This window comes from Amphibalanus amphitrite, unplaced genomic scaffold (genome assembly GCF_019059575.1).
Source record: "Amphibalanus amphitrite isolate SeventyFive unplaced genomic scaffold, NRLGWU_Aamphi_draft 002149F_arrow, whole genome shotgun sequence".
Taxonomy (NCBI): Eukaryota; Metazoa; Arthropoda; class Thecostraca; order Balanomorpha; family Balanidae; genus Amphibalanus; species Amphibalanus amphitrite.
The window spans coordinates 32890-50856 of NW_024883642.1; the positions used below are offsets into that span (position 1 = coordinate 32890).

At 48.7% G+C, this 17967-nt stretch overlaps 1 protein-coding gene across 1 annotated transcript in view; it reads left to right on the forward strand.

Moving 5' to 3' along the window:
- Positions 1-15335, forward strand: part of LOC122376462 (gamma-tubulin complex component 6-like) — a 29949-nt gene extending 14614 nt beyond the window's left edge. The window contains exons 14-17 of the mRNA XM_043356335.1: positions 812-953; positions 1563-1719; positions 6129-6299; positions 15046-15335. Of these exons, the coding sequence (XP_043212270.1) occupies positions 812-953; positions 1563-1719; positions 6129-6299; positions 15046-15335 (760 nt within the window). The remainder of the gene's footprint in view (positions 1-811; positions 954-1562; positions 1720-6128; positions 6300-15045) is intronic.
- Positions 15336-17967: the final 2632 nt, after the last annotated feature.

The following is a 17967-nucleotide window of genomic DNA, read 5'->3' on the forward strand; positions in this document are numbered from 1 at the left end:
GTGATACAACTGGCTGGCGTAACGATTCGCTTAGCGCAGGGCCAATGAATGAGGCGTACATAAAATTGTTGACCGAGCACAGCTCGTTTGAACTGGGCTCGACTCCTTGCTGGCTGGTGCCATGTTTGATGTCAACCACTTCAACTCATATTTGGTAGCGAATTAAGCCAAATGGAAATGAATGTCCACCAGACGTCCCGTGGGCGTTATAAGGCGCCCAGTTGCTCAGAAGTATAGCACTTTATGAGTTTTCTGACGCAGATTTGTTCGGCTCTCGACCAGAATGATGTGGTGTAGTTTGTTCCCCAGAATGCATGCCTCGTATATGGAGCACGTTTATTAATTCTGCTAATGGAGTTAGCCGTGAAGAACTATTGCGGCTCATTTCCATTATGAAGCCGGATCTCGGGTCGGTCTCTCTCAAGTAGTCACATTAGGAACGTTATGCTGCGATCAGGGTGTTATGGGTCACGCCAGCGGCGGCTGCCCTGCGTTCCTCACATTTTCAACATGACTCGCATGATGCATATCATTTCTCAGGTCATGTTGTTCTCGCCATGCTATACTGAGCGCGAGCGCCGTACTCCAGTGCGACGTTATTCTAGCCTCATTGTTTTCGTCATGCGAGACCTACGTCCGCTATCAGTCCTGGCTACGAAATATGCATCTCATTTGAACGCACGAAAGCTGTCTGTTGTCAATATTTCTACTCTCTACCACGCCGTCCTCACATCTCTCTGCTCCTCTCTCAGCGGACTGTCTCTGGCGCTATCATCTTGCCGTTCTCACATTTATCCACGTCTCTCCGCAGGCTGTCTCTGGTGAACGCGGCGCTGTTGAACCACCTGCTGGTCGACCTGTCTCTGATGGAGCACCTGGTCACCCTGCGCCGATTCCTGCTGCTGGCTGACGGGGAATTCGGCTCCCGGCTCTGCAGTCAGCTCTTCCACCTGGTGAGTCTTGGGTCTTAGTCTTAGGTGCTGTTGAGAAGCTAAAGCATTCAGGCATGACGATGCAGCTATATTTGGCCAGCACAGACACACGTGAGTACAGCTCGATCGCAACTGACCGCCGCGTCCGAGCGGCCCTGCGCCCGTCCGGGTAGACACCGCCCGAGGGCAGGCACGGTCAGATAGAGGTGCGGGTTTCACCCACGGACAGACACCAACACAGGTGCCTTAGTCCGTGTCTCTGTCTTACTCTTATTCTTGGTCTTAGGTGAGCCAAGTGTGGAAGGTTTATGTGTCCTAATGGTACCCTTCTGTCGGCAGAACCTCTGGTCTTTGTTTTGAGACCCTGGTTAGCCTGTGTTATGTCGATGAAGAAGCGCCCGTAAGTGAATTGTGGTGCGAAATCCGATTAAGCTGTTTGCGTACTGGCTAAACCGCCTGCAGCAAGTTGTTTTCGCGCGCGGTTCATCTGTCTTTTGTCCCTGGGAGCTATTTACCTCAGTCAATTTCGAATCAATACCGGTTGACGCGACAGTATCGCGCCGTCCACGCGTCTGTCTTGTGACGACTCAGAGCCGGATCTCACCCCTCCCCGCCTCTCTTTGTCCTCAGGTGGGCACCGTGCGAACGCCACACCAGCTGCTGAGCCCCGCTACACTCAACTCGGTGCTCAGTGAGGCGCTGAGCGCTTCTGTCTGGGGCGACCACCCGCTCACCGAACGACTCAGCTTCGTGGCGAACGAGGTGCCCGACGTGCTGGACAGATCCTGTGAGTTGACGGCCGAGGGGGATGTGTCTTTGGGTGGTAGAATAGAGAGTTGTCATTACGTGTCGGATAATTTGGGCGGCGTATGGGTAATGGGTATGTGCGTGCTATTTCAGTCCCACGCACAAGGGGGAAAAGCTAAAAAAATTGAGCGGGCCCCATTATGAAGGAATAGGCGAAACGATGGTATTTTACAATGCCTTTAGCGTCACACTACGGCAAATATCGTATCCAAATAAGGTATCAATGGCAAGAGAGAGCAACAAGGTTTCTTCTCGAACACTCGCCGTGATAATTTATATCGGTGTTTTTGGAAAGAAAATGCCCTAACGACGCTCAACTTTTTGAGCGCCACTTGTCGTTCGGGACCGCGATACTCAATAAATTGAGCGCCACGACAGACGACAGTCAGCTGGCGCTCAAAAAATTGAGTGCCGGCCAGCATCTACACTCAATTTTTTGAGCGTTCTCCGTGACAGGTGAAGCCGGTACTGGCTGCCATTTTTGATGTTATGTTCGTTGAAATACGTTAAACTGAGTTGAAACAGAAATGCAGGAAGTTGAATGCTACGTGGTACCTAAACTTTTCACAAACCCATGGCATCATGTCACATTTTCCGCTAGTAGTTTTATCGGTCTTTCGGATTCGGCACACCTCAAATAATTATACAAGGCTTGAATAATCCGTATGAATACTGTAATTGATATTCCCTGACTGTACTGGGAGAACGGAATACGTGAATACAGAGATATCCACCCACCCTTGAATATTGGAGAATTATAGCAGGAAAAACTGTATTGCCACGGTTACAACTTACAAGGCCATCGGCCGCAAACAAACAAAAATACTATACAATGTGGGTTAGATTCACAAACATCATCAAGTGTGGAACACAGAGACGAGCAAAACAACATCACATTATCGCATGCCAGCCCGAACACATTGGAACCGGGTCCGGGTGACCTGCGACCGGAACCTGCGTCTTGCCAGCATACATCACAAAAGCAGGAGGCAGTGTCGTACTGCTTTGATCCAAAATATGCCATATAACAAATGACATAAACGACCTAAGCTCGGACTAACCTTATCATTATCAAATCCTTAACATGTAAAAGACGAATGGAAACATCGAGTCTCAGACCAGCAGTAGCAACGATCACAGTAGCAACATCACAAGAACACGCGGCATTATCAGACAGCCGTTTTGTTATCGGGCTACAGGCGGCGACGGCGTGGTTGCAGACCAGCTGCGAGGTAGCGGCGTGCGGGCAAAAGGCGCGGGCACACCTCCATGTGGCCGTGCGGACAGTGCGCGGTCGGCGTCGCATAGTGGGCGGCATCGGGCTGTCCCGGGCCGTCGAAGCCGCACAGGTTGTCGGCGCATGTGGGCGCGCGCGGTCACCACGGCCAGCTGCTCACCGCCAGCACAGACTGCGCAGCGTCGCCGCTCCGCCGGCCAGAACACGCAGACAACCCTTCTTGCAGTCGCACAATACGTCGCCAAACTCATTCACCTGCTCCACCATGTTGTTGATGTCACCGAGTCGTTCGAGTTGTGGCTCGTGCCGTCGAGCATGACCTGCCCGATCGGACACGGGTCAGCGGCTTCTGCTCCAGCGAAGTCTTCATCTTAGTGACGTCTTGCTGATCTCCACAAAGGCTGAGCAGATGACCTTACCCACAGAGACGGCCGACGTCCTCGCCAGCGACCGCTTTCAGAATTCAGAATGTATTTCAAGCTCATCCAGGTAAACATACACCGGCTTTTCATGTGCTTACGTCAGTTGTGGGATAAAAGGCATACACACACGACACTAATACGACATAAAACAATGCAAAAGGCAACTAACCCAATGAAAGAATGCTAAAAGGTACCACAGTAAGTACACACGCTTGGTTGTGCAGACCTGCCAGAAAAAGAAAAGCTGTTTGGTGATCTCAAACGATTTTTTTCTTTATGCAGTGGAACAAAACGGAAAATATGTCATACAACAGGAACTAAAAAAAAGTTGCAGCCTAGGTCGTCTAAGAAATGGGTGCAACATTGATAAAATTCTTCATTGAATGAATTCTGCAAATGCTTTTGATAAAATGTGTGGTGATTATAAGGAGACCACTTTACTATAAAATTGCTCAGGATTCCCTATCTGGACCTATCAAAAAATCCTGACTGCACACCAACAATGAGCATTAAATCCAAAACCTCTACCAGGTACCTAGGGATAATTAAATTCTTGATGTTAGTTGTCGGACTTTCATCCCCGTCTTGAGTTGAGATGTTAGTTTCACAACGTTTCGGCCAGTTACTTCTCCGGCCGTCGTCAGGTGTTCTTTGGCCCTTAGAAGGACCTGGATGTTGGTGGCGTTGCGCCGTACGCGTCATACCGTTCGAAAGCTCCTGTAGTCAGCGGGAATCGAACTCGGGTTTCCCCGGTGATAGTCCACGGTTCTAACTGTCTGCCTCGATAGTGGAGTGGTTAGAACCGTGGACTATCACCGGGGAAACCCGAGTTCGATTCCCGCTGACTACAGGAGCTTTCGAACGGTATGACGCGTACGGCGCAACGCCACCAACATCCAGGTCCTTCTAAGGGCCAAAGAACACCTGACGACGGCCGGAGAAGTAACTGGCCGAAACGTTGTGAAACTAACATCTCAACTCAAGACGGGGACGAAAGTCCGACAACTAACATCAGTGATACTAACACCTCGTCTCAAGCATTCAGAAGAACTAAATTAAATTCTTATTCAGGAAAATATTTCACATCATACAAATAAAAACCTTTACTATATTGAAACTGAAAATGTGATGCTGATCCAGTGACCTAAGGGTCTCAAAGTATAATAATGAATTAATCGATTATAAATTTGGTGGTGACTGCCGACTGGCGTCTGGCGGCCTAGACCTTGAGGCTTGAAAGTGGCCTTCCTTTTCCGTTGACTCCGATCCTCCAGATGGAAATGATATAAAGGATCATTTTTATCTTATTTCATATGAGCGAGCCAGTCAGAAAAGTGGCTATCCTGTTTCAGCATTCACCCACACAATAGTTGACTGTCAGTCTGTCATGCTGTCAGTGTTGTGAAGTAATGAAGGAGTTGAGTTTTGTTGATTATAAATTGTGATGTTATGTAAAGGACTGGAAAATGAATGTGAAAACTATGGAAACATATTGGCAGAGTATTGTCACTTACTATCAGGACACAAGGATAGAGAATACATTCAAATTAATAAGAAATGCCAAATATCAAGGTACTCAATCACTGATAGCAGTGGACTATCATATGTTTTAATGTCAATTATATGAAAGTTAAGACTGAAACTACCTTTTACCTCATCATAACTAATGAAAAATTGTGTGAAGAAAACATTCACAGCCTCTTTGAAGCACTTAGACCACTAAAAAACAAAAATTTTCACGTAAATATGTTGTGTCTCCTTCCTTCAAAACATCATATCGGATGGCGCCACTTTCGTCGACAGTTACTTATCTGCACGCAAATCGAGGAAAACGTGAATTGATTGACGTTTACGTGTTTCCAAATTTAAAATCACAGCATATTCAAACTTTTCAGTGTACCTTTTAACATCTAAGTACAACTAAAACGATAAAAACTTACCCTCAACACAAGGACGACGACAACCACGCGACCGGAGACGTCGCGACGAAATAAACAAACGGCGCCGCCAAATGAAAAATATTCTCCGATATGGGTAATGTGAAATTGAATCGCAATCATTTTGGGTAGTATGAAAAATGCTCTTTCCAACAGAACCCTAGTAAAAAACGTGAATGGACAAAAAATAACTTTTATTTCGACATAAATATTGGCCTGTTTTTAAGTCATCCTGGTATGCCGTAGGATTTCGACCTATAAATTGGTGTTCCCCCAATCATGGAAGCTTGAGCAGTGAACAATATGAAAGCCTAATCTGTTTTGCATCATTAGTGATTCTCCTAGGGTGTTGCCATTTCTCCCTAGGTGTTACGAGTTGCTTTTGCAAAACGTGTTCCTGAAACGGCTCAATTTTTTGAGCCCTCAGCATTACGCCTATGGGAGCCTCTGACGTCACACGCTCAATATTTTGAGCGCTCAATAATTTGAGCTTTTCCCCCTTGTGCGTGGGACTGATTTCTGTGCGGGCTCCGCTCTGCCGGTTTGCGCACGGTATTTGTCTCAGCGATATTAAGACATGTTTGCTCTTTCATATGCACACGGCATCTCTTGGTTAGCCGCGCTGCAGTCTGTGTGCTGTGTTGCGGATATTTCATGCGTCCAGTATTCTGTCTGCTTGTCCCTTATGACGTACATTCCGTATCCCTTCCCCAGTGTCCCCTCCCGTGTGTCCCTTCTCACGTGTGCCGTCCCGTGTTTCACCCCCACTAACTCCTTCCTCCCGTCTGCTCAGCTCCGTCAGTACTCACCTGTCTGGACATGGAGTACCGGGCCGGCTGGCCCCACTGCCTGGTACTCACCGACCAGTGTCTGGCCCGCTACAAGGCCATCTTCCATCTGTTCCTGCAGCTGCGACGAGCCGTCTGGGCGCTGGAGCGCGCTTTCAGCCTTCTGAAGGCGGCAGGTGAGCGATGGAAGATGGAAGGGGCAGGGGAGCGATGTGTAGAGTCGGGAGGGGGGGGGGGGGCGATATGTGAGACGAAGCTGGCTCTCGTCCATGCCAGAATAGCCTGCTAGGGGGATATATGCATGCTCTTATTAAGTCATGTTCTAAGTCGAGCAGGATGTAGGCAAACATTTGAGTTGCTCACTTTACACGGTGGGCTGAAAAAGGAAATCTCGTCAATCAAACTAATATTGGTACTGGATGATTTTGTGCGAAGCCATCAAAGCTAAAATTTACCTCTGAGTTATCGTCTGGGAGCTGCGTAATTCCTTGATGAACCAGTCAGATACCAGAAGGATTTTTAACGCTGCGTCTGACGGTGCCGCGAAAGTTAAGCCGAACTTAAATTTATCCTAATTGTGCCTTTATAAATAACGAAAGAAAAACCATCCACAAGACCAGCCTCGGCGATAAGCGTAAACTTCCACCAAATTCAGATGTGGACGAACCATTTGTTCTCAACCTCATCTCTTGCTTCTGAATGCAAACAACGGTTGTGGCAGGTGCGTTATTCAACCACGGAATCTCAGTGAGTGCACCATTTTCACACGCAGTGGGTGAGTAATTATAGCTGATGCGAGTGTGAATAAGTTCATGCTTAAGCTTACTAGCTCTAAAACAACAAGTTTCATTTTTAAATCGCAGACATGGGAAAGGCAGAACTATACGATAGTTGCTCTTTTGACAACTGTGATATGCCAGTTGGCCTCGAGCGCTGTCGATCGCCCCAACGACCCACGGTCTAGGGGAGAGTGGGGCAAAGCGGCCACCCTAACGCTTCTCACGATGTCAACGCTTGATTTTTAAACTTGGAAAGATTCTTTCTATACCAATGTGATCCCTATTAAGTTGCCTTTTATTTCAACTGCGTTTTATTTCCAAAGGCGTTCACATATGAAAGATATTGACAAAACTTTAAACCTAAGCATATTGGCCACTTTGCCCCATACCCTGGGGCAAAGCGGCCACCGGCGTCTTCTCAAGTCCCGATATGAGAAACAAAATAGTTGTCTCGTGTACGACTAGGGTATTTGATGGTGACAAGGTTAAGCGAGGATGGATGTTTACTTTATCATCTTCCACCTGTAGGTAAACAAAGAAAGGATTTTCATGAAAATAAACATTTAATTGCATTATTTGGTAACTCATGCAACTAAAAAGTGGCCAAGATGAATGCATGACGACACATTTGAATATAAATAATGTTTTTTATCCAGATGGAAGCAACTTATGGCCAATTGGGGGGTGGCCACTTTGCCCCGGCCACTTTGCCCCGCGCATACCGTCCGAGACAAAAATATTCCAGCTTAGCTATTAGTGGGGTAAAAGACATTACAATTGGTAGAATACATGTACGATAACCATGCAATGCATGGACAAGAACGCTTATAAAAATTCCAAACGGTTATGGAATAACATAACATTTAAAAATTGTAAACATAGTTGGTAACCTGGCAAGAAATGCTTTTCCGTGTTTCACAGAACAATGGTGATGGGCCTGAAACCCCGGTCTGGCTCATTCGAATGACGGTGAAGAGAAGCATAATTGGAAACCATAAATTTGAACTGACGCCAGCTATGAAGGGCTAAAACGATGGGTGGCCGCTTTGCCCCGGGTGGCCGCTTTGCCCCACTCTCCCCTACATTGCTGTTCGATCAGCTATTGTCCAATCCGTTCCTCGCATTGGGAGCAGTTGTATCTAGTTTCATTGACCTTGACCTTTCAAAGTGACCTTTACGTAAACCTGAGTCATCGTGCGCGCACGGACCGTCTGCAAGTTCATCAGCCTTGCGGACTATAATATTGCCATTGACGGTTTGTGCCGCTCGCGTCAGACGCGTGAGTGCTACCGAACCGCCGAATGGAGCTTCCGATATCCGGGGTCTCGCTGTCACCGAATCCCATTCAGACTGTCAAAGCCCGTTTGTTGGCGGTGATCTGTGTGTTGTTTGGTACTCGCCGTTGAGTGAACTGGGAGTAGGATTGTGTCTCATGCGTGTGTAACATATAAGTAGATTCACTTTGATGCGGACGCGATAGCACGTATCGCCAAACAAAGTACTATATCGGGGTCCATTTGCAACGGGGTACAATTCTACGAAACGATTGATCTGCCTATGCAGTCTTACATATAGTCCCTCTTTAACTGATTTGGACTCTTCGACATGCTGGTGATCATTACTTGGTTGTGGTCAGGTTCAAACAAAGCGTCGGTGACACGTGTACGTACGCGTGTAATAATACAGTCATGGTCACGACTACGAACAGCTTAAACGGCCGCACGCCTTCACCCTGAGACCTTGGACTGGCATCTTGATCCTGTTCCTCAGATCCTGTCCCTCAGATCCTGTTCCTCAGATCCTGTTCCTGGGATCCTGCAGACGCTCCGGCGCGGTTCAATAAAACTTTGCCGTCAAATCCTCTAGAAGGAAATTTAAGGCTTAAGTCCGGTGAGTGCCTGAAGCAGTTAACGCCACTCCTTTTGAAGCTGCAAGGCGGCACTCGATATGTTTCAACAGCCACTATAGCGACTGGTAAGCGGATTCGAGTGCACAGCCACTGCTAAGTTCACATTGCAGCTGTGTGCAGGTGCATAACTACAGCTGCAAGTTCTAGTTCAGCGGTAACTGCTGCCATTCCTAATCTCCTGCGCTGCATTTCAACGATGCTCGATAGCGCGAATGACCATTGGCCGTAGGTTATAATTAACGTTCTGATTAAGACACTCTCAGAAAGTCGGAACATCTGGTCTTACCTGATCGACAAAAGCGCCACGCTTTTTGACAGCGCACTACTCAGTAACACGAGCTAAAGCATTGCTATGACAACTGTTTCGGTCACGCTGCTAAGCTGACCTGGTGATATACCAGAGGGCAGCAAGGGTGGAGGACCATTCAGCTTCTGTCGTTCACAGTAGCCACGTCTCAGCACGAACGACTCGCAGTCACTTGAGTAGGCGAGTCGTAGAGTAGTAGAGTAGTCGTTGAGTAGTTGAGTAGTAGCCTACCATTGAGTAGGCGAGAATGGCGTATGTGTGGTTAAAGACGGCGGTAGGCGTCGTGCTGACGGTAAACTTTTCCTTCCCACTGATCGCCGTACTCAGCAATCGCCATCTCTGGGACGAACCGATGGCCGTCATCGCTGGTAGCATGTCCTTCGACTGCACCGCCCTCGGCCTGTTCATCATGTTCATCGGCATTTACGACATGGCTGGTCTGCGCAGCGAGGCGCTGTGCCGCGCCCTGCAGTACGGAGGCAGCGCCGCCGGCATCGCGTTCAAGGCGTCTCAGTCGTGTGCCGCGCTCGATCAGTTCGTGGCGATTGTGTACCCGCTGCAGCACTACGCCATCATGATGGGGGCCCGGCCGTGGCTCTTTGCCTCCATCTGGACCGTGTTCGCTGCCAATGTCCTCTTCGGCCTGGTGGCGCACCTGGCCGACATGGAGACGTTCGTCGAGCACGTCAGCCGCGGAGGCAACTCGACCTACAGCGGCTGCCGCTGGGAGACGGGCGTGGCCAACGCCTTCACCATCCTGGGTGAGGTGGAGATGGTGACCTTCTCGCTCATCACCGCGGGCATGCTGGTCTACACAGGCGTGGTAGGCTACCGCACCAACAAGAAGCTCATGAAGGACCGCCAGCTGCGCCAGGGCGGCGGCACCGGCAGCGAAAGGGAGCACAATACTTTTCTAGACAACCACCGCGCCTTCAAGAGCATCGTGACAGTGCTATCGCTGACCGTTTCGCTGGACATAGTCACGCCGCTGGTGCGCATCGCCAGCCGCTGGCAGCCACGACCGATGCTGAATGGCCTGCTGCTTCAGTTGCGTCTCGTCGGCTTTATCTTCGAAGGCTGGGCTTACGGCTTGCTGAATGGCAAGCTGCGTGCCGCCTACCGCAAGATGCTCTGCGGCAAGTCTCGACGCGTTCGGGGCCTGGTCGTGACTAGTGGTGACGCGCGGCACGCGGACAAAGCCGAGGAGCCGCCGCCAGTCGCCGCTGCTGCCCCGAACTTGGAGCTCCAGTCGGTCGCCAGCAGCGAAAGGCCGAGGTTCTAGGCATGCAGGGTTTCTGAGAGAACATGGACGAGCTGCTGAGGTCCTGAGATAGCCAGCGGACGTTCTAAGAGTCATCGACCACCAGCTGCTGCTGCTGGGGTTCTCGGGAGCCAGCAAGCTCAGTTTTTTTTTTTTATTATTTGAACCAGTCACCCTCAACAAACAGTAACCCGCGCCCTGCATAGGGATGTTTGAACACTCTAGCGGTATTTTGCGAATGTCTTAGAAACGATCGCGCGTAGCGCCGCTGTTCTTTTGTGCTCTTTTTCATACATCTTTTCTGAGCATATGAAAATTTCAGACCCAGGTCCCTCAATGTCAGCAACTCTTTGGCATTAGGACTTCTTTGACTGTATTTGGTCTGGCGCTCAGACCAGTCAACAAGCCAGCGTGCCGCTGCATTGTATGTTGATGAAGGATGGCGGAAGGCAATGATGAATGCCGCAAACGCCTGTGGACAGTTTCAGCCTCTTGGCGCCGTGATTGGGGTGTAAGGGGAAACCCATCAGTCGTACTGCTCTCCAGGAAGGTCAATGGTGCTCAGGACGGGCGCACGGTGGTGGATCTGGCCCACGGCAAACCTGGTTGCTCCTATCTGTGATTTAACGCTGAGAGGTAATTGGAGTCATAACAGCGGGACAAGCAACGTTGCCCTCAGATTCTACCAGCACGAGGATTTCACGGAAAGCGTTTAAACATGTTTTGTAGTGCCAATCACTTTCAAAATATTGCCTAAATGTTCCATTAAAGTTCACCAATCAAAGATACATTTTATCACTTTGCATATTGCATATTCGACGCACTTGACTCAAACAGTCTAATTATCATTGCAAGTACGCCAATCTTATATACCTACCTGTAGCATGGCAATATGCGTGGTAATCTGTTAATATCAACAACTGAATCATGGTCTCCAGTAGTTTCCACATCGACACGTAAAGAAAAACATTCCATATTCAATTCAGATAGTAATAACATCCTAACCTATCACAAGTGTGGCTTGATAACTGAGTTGTTATTGCAATGACGCCTTTCTTCGAACCGGCTAACGGCTGACAGTGCAGGCGGCGGCGGCGCGAAATGGCTGATTTGTTTCTGTGAATCCAATCCTGGTCGGGTACCGAGGGAGCGATGTCCCGGCTCGAGCTGAACGCTTGCTGTTGCGGAGTCCGGGTACCGCGGCTTGTCTGTCAGATTGCTCAGTCGGGGCTCCGCTGTCAGATTTCTGTCAGAACAGAGCGTGGGTGGAGATGAACCGGACATTCGCTGGGATAAGGTGCACCAGCGGTGCCTCGAGAAAGGCCATAGAGCCGTTCTTGCGTATACAACTTGGGTCAATATAGAATGCTGCGGTATCGTTTTAGTCTGAATAGCCGGAACAAGGCTGATAGCTATAACGTGGTGTATGAAGTCTGTTAATAGTGGGTTGTTGCTGCGATGACGGTCACTCGGCTTACGTAACCTACTTGTAGCCACAGAATCCTGAGATTGCCGTCATCTTATGCCCGCCATACCGAATTATGGGAGAAAGCAAACCCAATCATATTGCCAGTGGAGCTCATTCAATGTATAAAAAGTTAAATCGGTTCTCTCGGGCCGCCTTCCTTCCCTCCGGACCGACACGCTCTTCTCCTTCCTACTCGGTTCTCCGTCCGACCCCAACCCAACCGGGCACGAGTGGTCGCTAATCACCGGTCCGGGCCGAGACGGGCCCATTCTCCGCCCGCCCGCCGGCAGCGCACCATTAGTCGGCCGGCCGGCCGGGCGTCTGCACTCGACCGATAATGTCCGTCTCTGGTGCGCCGCCGCTCGTCGACCGAACAGCTTCATCAATAAGACACTCACCGCCATCCGCCCGCCGGTTCAAAGCGCGGACATGTGTGGACTTCGGCTGCGGGCCGTTCCATTCCGCGCCTCCGTGTGGTGTGTGTTAAGTTGAAGGGGCTGGTGAACATTTACGCGGTGTGAGGGTGTAATTCACCGCAGGATGTAAGAGTCAGGGATGGTTGATTTTATCCCCCAGTACCAAGGAGGCGGCTCATCTGGTTTTTCTATCTTTGTTATATTTCCGTCGGTGTATGTGTATTGATATTGTTTTGCTGTTGTAACTATCTCATCTTCATTATTTGGTGGCCCTCCTGCAGCACTAAAAATGTCATTCCTTCTTATGTTTATTGGTTCTTGACTTATGACGAATAAAAATAATTTCCTAGGGAAGGCGCAACATCAATTATTTCCAAGTGTTCCTTTGGAACGCATCAACAAAATGACAACTGAGCTATCAAAGGCTCTCTTAGGAATCAGAGCAGTTTATTTTTCTTCGACCGATCTGCAAGTATTTGTGTACCATGGTTGAGAAGGCCTTTTGTTTCCCACAGCACCGCGCCTCTCAAGATTTCGGGATTGAGTTAGCTCTCTCCTACCGTATGTTCAAGTTAACGGACCTGGGCAGCGTTGATGAGGATGGATGCTACTTTCGGGGCTCTGACCGGATTGGGTCATGGACTATTGGATCATTTTTATCCATATCCGTGTGCTGCAATGTAATATAAAGCGCTATACTCCCTCTCCAAAAATGAATGGTGCTGACAAGAATGGTCCGACTGACGTTTATGTAGCCTCTGCGGAGCCTTTAATTCATCTTGTGCCGTCAGAATAATAACCTTTCAGTCGTTTAATGCACTCTAATGGTATGCCAATTGTCAGCACTTAAACATACATCATCTTTCGAAAAGTCTTTTGTCCTTGTGCATCCTTGTGTAGAGTTTTTGTTGGTGAATTTTCAGCAGCTCAGCTTTCTGACCTCCAAATTAACTGCGGCTGGGCCGGGCTGCAGAGGTTTACGCGCCGCGACCACTAAAGAGAAGTCCGTTTGATGTTAATGTGCTGCATCTGTTTAGCGAAGTTCTATGTAACCAAACGCATATAGGGACGGCCGAGTTAATGAGCGTTCCCGGCCGAAATTGAATGGTCTACCGTAAGATCAATTCCTTGGATCTCAGCGAAATGAGCCTAGGACTCTTTATGGCTGACTAGCGCACAACGTGCTTTCAACTGAGGGTGGTTGTGGTCTTGACTTGTTTATGTAGACGAACACATAGCACTGACATAGTCTTCTAACTATTTAAGTGGCGTTGCTCTATCTCTATCTTGTCTTTTACGTAAGCGTTGCTACCCGATTCCGGTTGGCGTCTATACCCGATGCATGCCGGGCGCTCGTAACGCTCAAACGCAGACGTAGACTCACCACTAGGTGCTGTTTCAGCGCATGGATGCTTGTTCTGGTCAATGATAGCTGGGTCTTACACTTTTATATGATGAAAGTGTTCGTTGTTTCGATTTCCATCACACCCAAGTTTTCATTGGTTAGTACACATTTACATATTAGTTTTGACTAATACGTTCTTTCCGTCCGCCCGTCCGTTTACCATGCCTTTTGTGAGTCCTCCTTTCCGTCCGTCGGCCGGTCACAGGTCAGGACGTTCCCAGACGGACCATTAGCTGCGACCGTGGCAGGTATATGTCGATCGCCAGCGATGGACAAAAAGACGACAGAATGACAGATGGATAGACGACGGACGAACGACAGACGGGCAGACACAGACGGGCGGATTGACAGACAGACAAACGCCTGACAGTCGGATCGAAGGCTTCTGGGGCGTGCTCTTGTTTGACTTGGTTATGTTTTATCAGCTGGGCTGGCATTTGGGAGACAGAATGGAGGGAAGGTGTTCGATGCTGTAGGATATAACCGGTGTTAGAAGTGAGGTGGCTATGTAATTTAAATGTCACCGATGCTGTGAATTGCGTGGAGGGTTAGTCTACATCTATATTCACCAGCTTGTCCAACTGCTAGCCCCTACAAAGCTCCACCATAGCCCTACATCTTCCGAATTTCGAAATAATAATACTGTGGTTTCGTCCTATCCAACAATCATCCAACCATGGAAATACACCGTCTATGTGGCAGACATGTTGACATGGGGCCACATCATGTCGCCCATGACATGACATGGACCCATGTGGTCGCGGTCGCTGTATTCGCGCTGTGGCCCGAGCTTCATTTTGTGTAAATTATTTCTCGCGCAGCCCATCTCTGCATTTGCCGGCGCCCGGTATCCGCCCTGGTAATTTATTCCAGTGCCTTTGTGTCGCATGAATTTCGGCCGCGGCGCGCTGGTAGGGTGTAATAACACTGTTCGGAGCTTTCCGGATCACTTTAGTCTCCATTTGGGCAGCGGTTACCGCGGCGCGCCCCGCACCTGCTCCCCATGGCCCGGCGAGTGAGTGCGGCCGCTACCCTCCCCGGTCCGGCGTCATGGGCGGCGCGTGTGTGTCAGGGGGTGACGATGAAGCTTGACTCATCTGAGTCCGACAGCCAGTGACTGACTTTTTACCCCGCCCAGTTCTTAGTTGATCCCGCTCTCACTCTGTGATACTAACATTCGATTCGGAAGGGCTGCACTCCTAGACAAGGCATTGCCACTCTGGTTTCTAGTTTCTAGGATTAAGTGAAATGTCCAGTTATCGTTTCGTCTAAAAGAAGACCTGATATACCTGGCCTACAAGTTTTGACCTGTGACCTGTCCCAGCTCTAACTTGTAAAGCTCTGTGCTCTATTGTGACCTGCCGCCTCTCCTGCCAGGTGAGCTGTCTCCGTCGGGCGCCGGCGGCGGGCCGCAGGTTCAGCGCCTGCAGCTGTGCCGGCACGAGATGCAGCACTTTGTGCTGGCGCTGCAGGGCTACCTGACCGGGCAGGTGCTGCAGGTCAGCTGGGCCGAGCTGCGCCGGGAGCTGCTGGTCAGCGTGCACACGCTGGACGAGCTGCGGGCGGCGCACGTCGGCTACATCAGACACGCCGCCAGACGGTGGGTGCAGTCGGGGGTGTTGGGGTTATGGGCACGCCAAGGGGATGCGGTCAGCGTGAGGAGGTGACAGGCGCCTGGATACTCTACGCGTTTGATGCGTGCGTTCCATCCGGGATGTCGGCTTTTGTGCGGCATCGTTTTCGCAAAAAGTTGGTGTCATTGCTCAGCATCGGGTGGGCTGCACTGAAACGGCAGCTCTTAAAGGAAAAGGGCCACCTTTAACATGGGGATTGAAACTCAGATAGCCATCTTGTAGCCCGTGTCCGAAAACCTATCTGTCCACCTCCTTACGGCCGATTTCGGCCTCCATTCGTAGTTATCGGCAATTTTAAAAGAAAATACGCCAGGAATGCGTCCTTATCCCAGGAATGCGTTCTTATCCGACAATACAGCCACCCGCGGCGAGGCTTTGTTTTTTTACCAATCAGCTCCAACCAGCTCAGCTTTAACCAATCAGCTTATCTGACACAATCCGACGAGTCTGTCCTCTGAACGCTGATTGGCTTGAGTGTGACGTCATCGCTATGCCATCATACAGTAGGTGCCGTAGAGAGTATCAACATAGTACCAATATGTTAAATAGTTTTAAATACTTTTTAGCGAATTGTGCACTTCTGGCACCAGTTTTAAAAAGAAAATGAAAAATAATAATGTCAAAATGAAAAACAACGATATCTTCATATTTCACGAAGGTGGCCCTTTTCCTTTAAAACACGCGACCTCGGATGGAACGCATGGAAATATTGTATGAAAGGCATGCAATATCACGAAAATAAAAAAAAACGGATAAAATGCAGACCAATGTCACGAAAATTTGGTAAACAGTATACCTATAGTTATGTTCTAGAAGTACCTATCCTTTTTGGGGATCCAGGTAAACCGCCCCGCCCAGCAGGCAGCAACCCTTCTCCAGGAACACACAACTACCCCATGGGGGAACTTAACTGGTAACAGATTGCAACAACCCGCTTAGCACATTTTTTTTCAAATTACCATTAAGGAATCTTTAAAAAGGTTCATTCTCAAATGATTTCAAAATACATTGGCATGGTGAAAAGAGGAAAGTATCACTTTTGTGTATTAATAAAGTAGCATTCGCTATAAAGCAATCATGATTGCGCCGTTTGAACAATATTATATAATAGCGATTAATAATTTGGTAGTGCCTTTCACAGATTTCGACACAGCTTGATTTGAAAAGCGCTTGTCCATTTTTCTGGAATAGTTGCTAGCTCTGATCGCCACTGCCAGCCTTGTATGCAAGCACGCATCTTTAGGTGACATTTTCCTGCAACATTGAAGTGAATTTTACTTGCATTGCTTTGGGCAGAAAACTACCAAAATTGTTTGACCTATACCTGTTATTGTGCTGAGAGGATTCCGCAGTGTTGAGATTTTGCCTTGTTAAACAAACCTTTCACTTGTACTGGACGAAAGGGCGTCTGCCATACCATGCATCGCTCACTTGCCAAATAGACTGTGATGCACGAGCTCAAACTCTGACCCGCCTACAACCACGTACCCACAACGTTTTATCCACACGAACAAATGTATTATAATGCAGCAAAAGACAGCACCATTTTCAACTTCTATCATAATTGATATCAGCACAATCCGCAGGCCACAGCAATCACCAGACCTCAGGCCAGTACAGAACAGCGGAGTGACTGAGTCAAATCAGCACGTATTAAATCGGCACATCAAAAACAAATAAATAGGTAGTTAAAGCCCGTCATATGAGGTGGTTTGAACAATCCCTTCATATACACAGCACAATAGCTAGCGTCTTCATAGAAAGTGGGGAAATCGGTACCTAGCGGATGTTCATTAGTCGTGCACTTATCTAAAACCGAAACAATAGAGAAGCAGTAGACAAGCAGTATAGACTTCCCTTGTAGACAAGCACCTAGTGTGTCGCGAGTAAGGCTGTAATTTAAAGGAAAAGGGCCACCTTTAACATGGGGATTGAAACTGAGATAGCCATCTTGTAGCCCGTGTCCGAAAACCTACCTGTCTTCCTCCTTACGGCCGATTTCGGCCTCCATTCGTAGTTATCGGCAATTTTAAAAGAAAATAGGCCAGGAATGCGTCCTTATCCCAGGAATGCGTTCTTATCCGACAATACAGCCACCCGCGGCGAGGCTTTGGTTTTTTACCAATCAGCTCCAACTAGCTCAGCTTTAACCAATCAGCTTATCTGACACAATCCGACGAGTCTGTCTTCTGAACGCTGATTGGCTTGAGTGTGACGTCATCGCTATGCCATCATACAGTAGGTGCCGTAGAGAGTATCAACATAGTACCAATATGTTAAATAGTTTTAAATACTTTTTCGCGAATTGTGCACTTCTGGCACCAGTTTTAAAAAGAAAATGAAAAACAATAATGTCTAAATGAAAAGCAACGATATCTTCATATTTCACGAAGGTGGCCCTTTTCCTTTAACTAGCGATATACTAGGGCGTGAGGGTGAATCTGCACCTTAACCGCAAACGCCAGCCAGCACGCGACAAACGAAGGGCCGACCTTGGGAGCATCCGTAATCGCTACCTCCGCTGGTTTTCATTTCGAGGCAGTTGGCATCTGTTCCACCATTCGGCTCCGATGTTGATCGCCATGCAAAAGATGAGGTGGAGCCGTCCACCGACTTCCACGTTCCCTCCATTTCGGCATCCGATATTCCAGCCCAAGTAGATGAG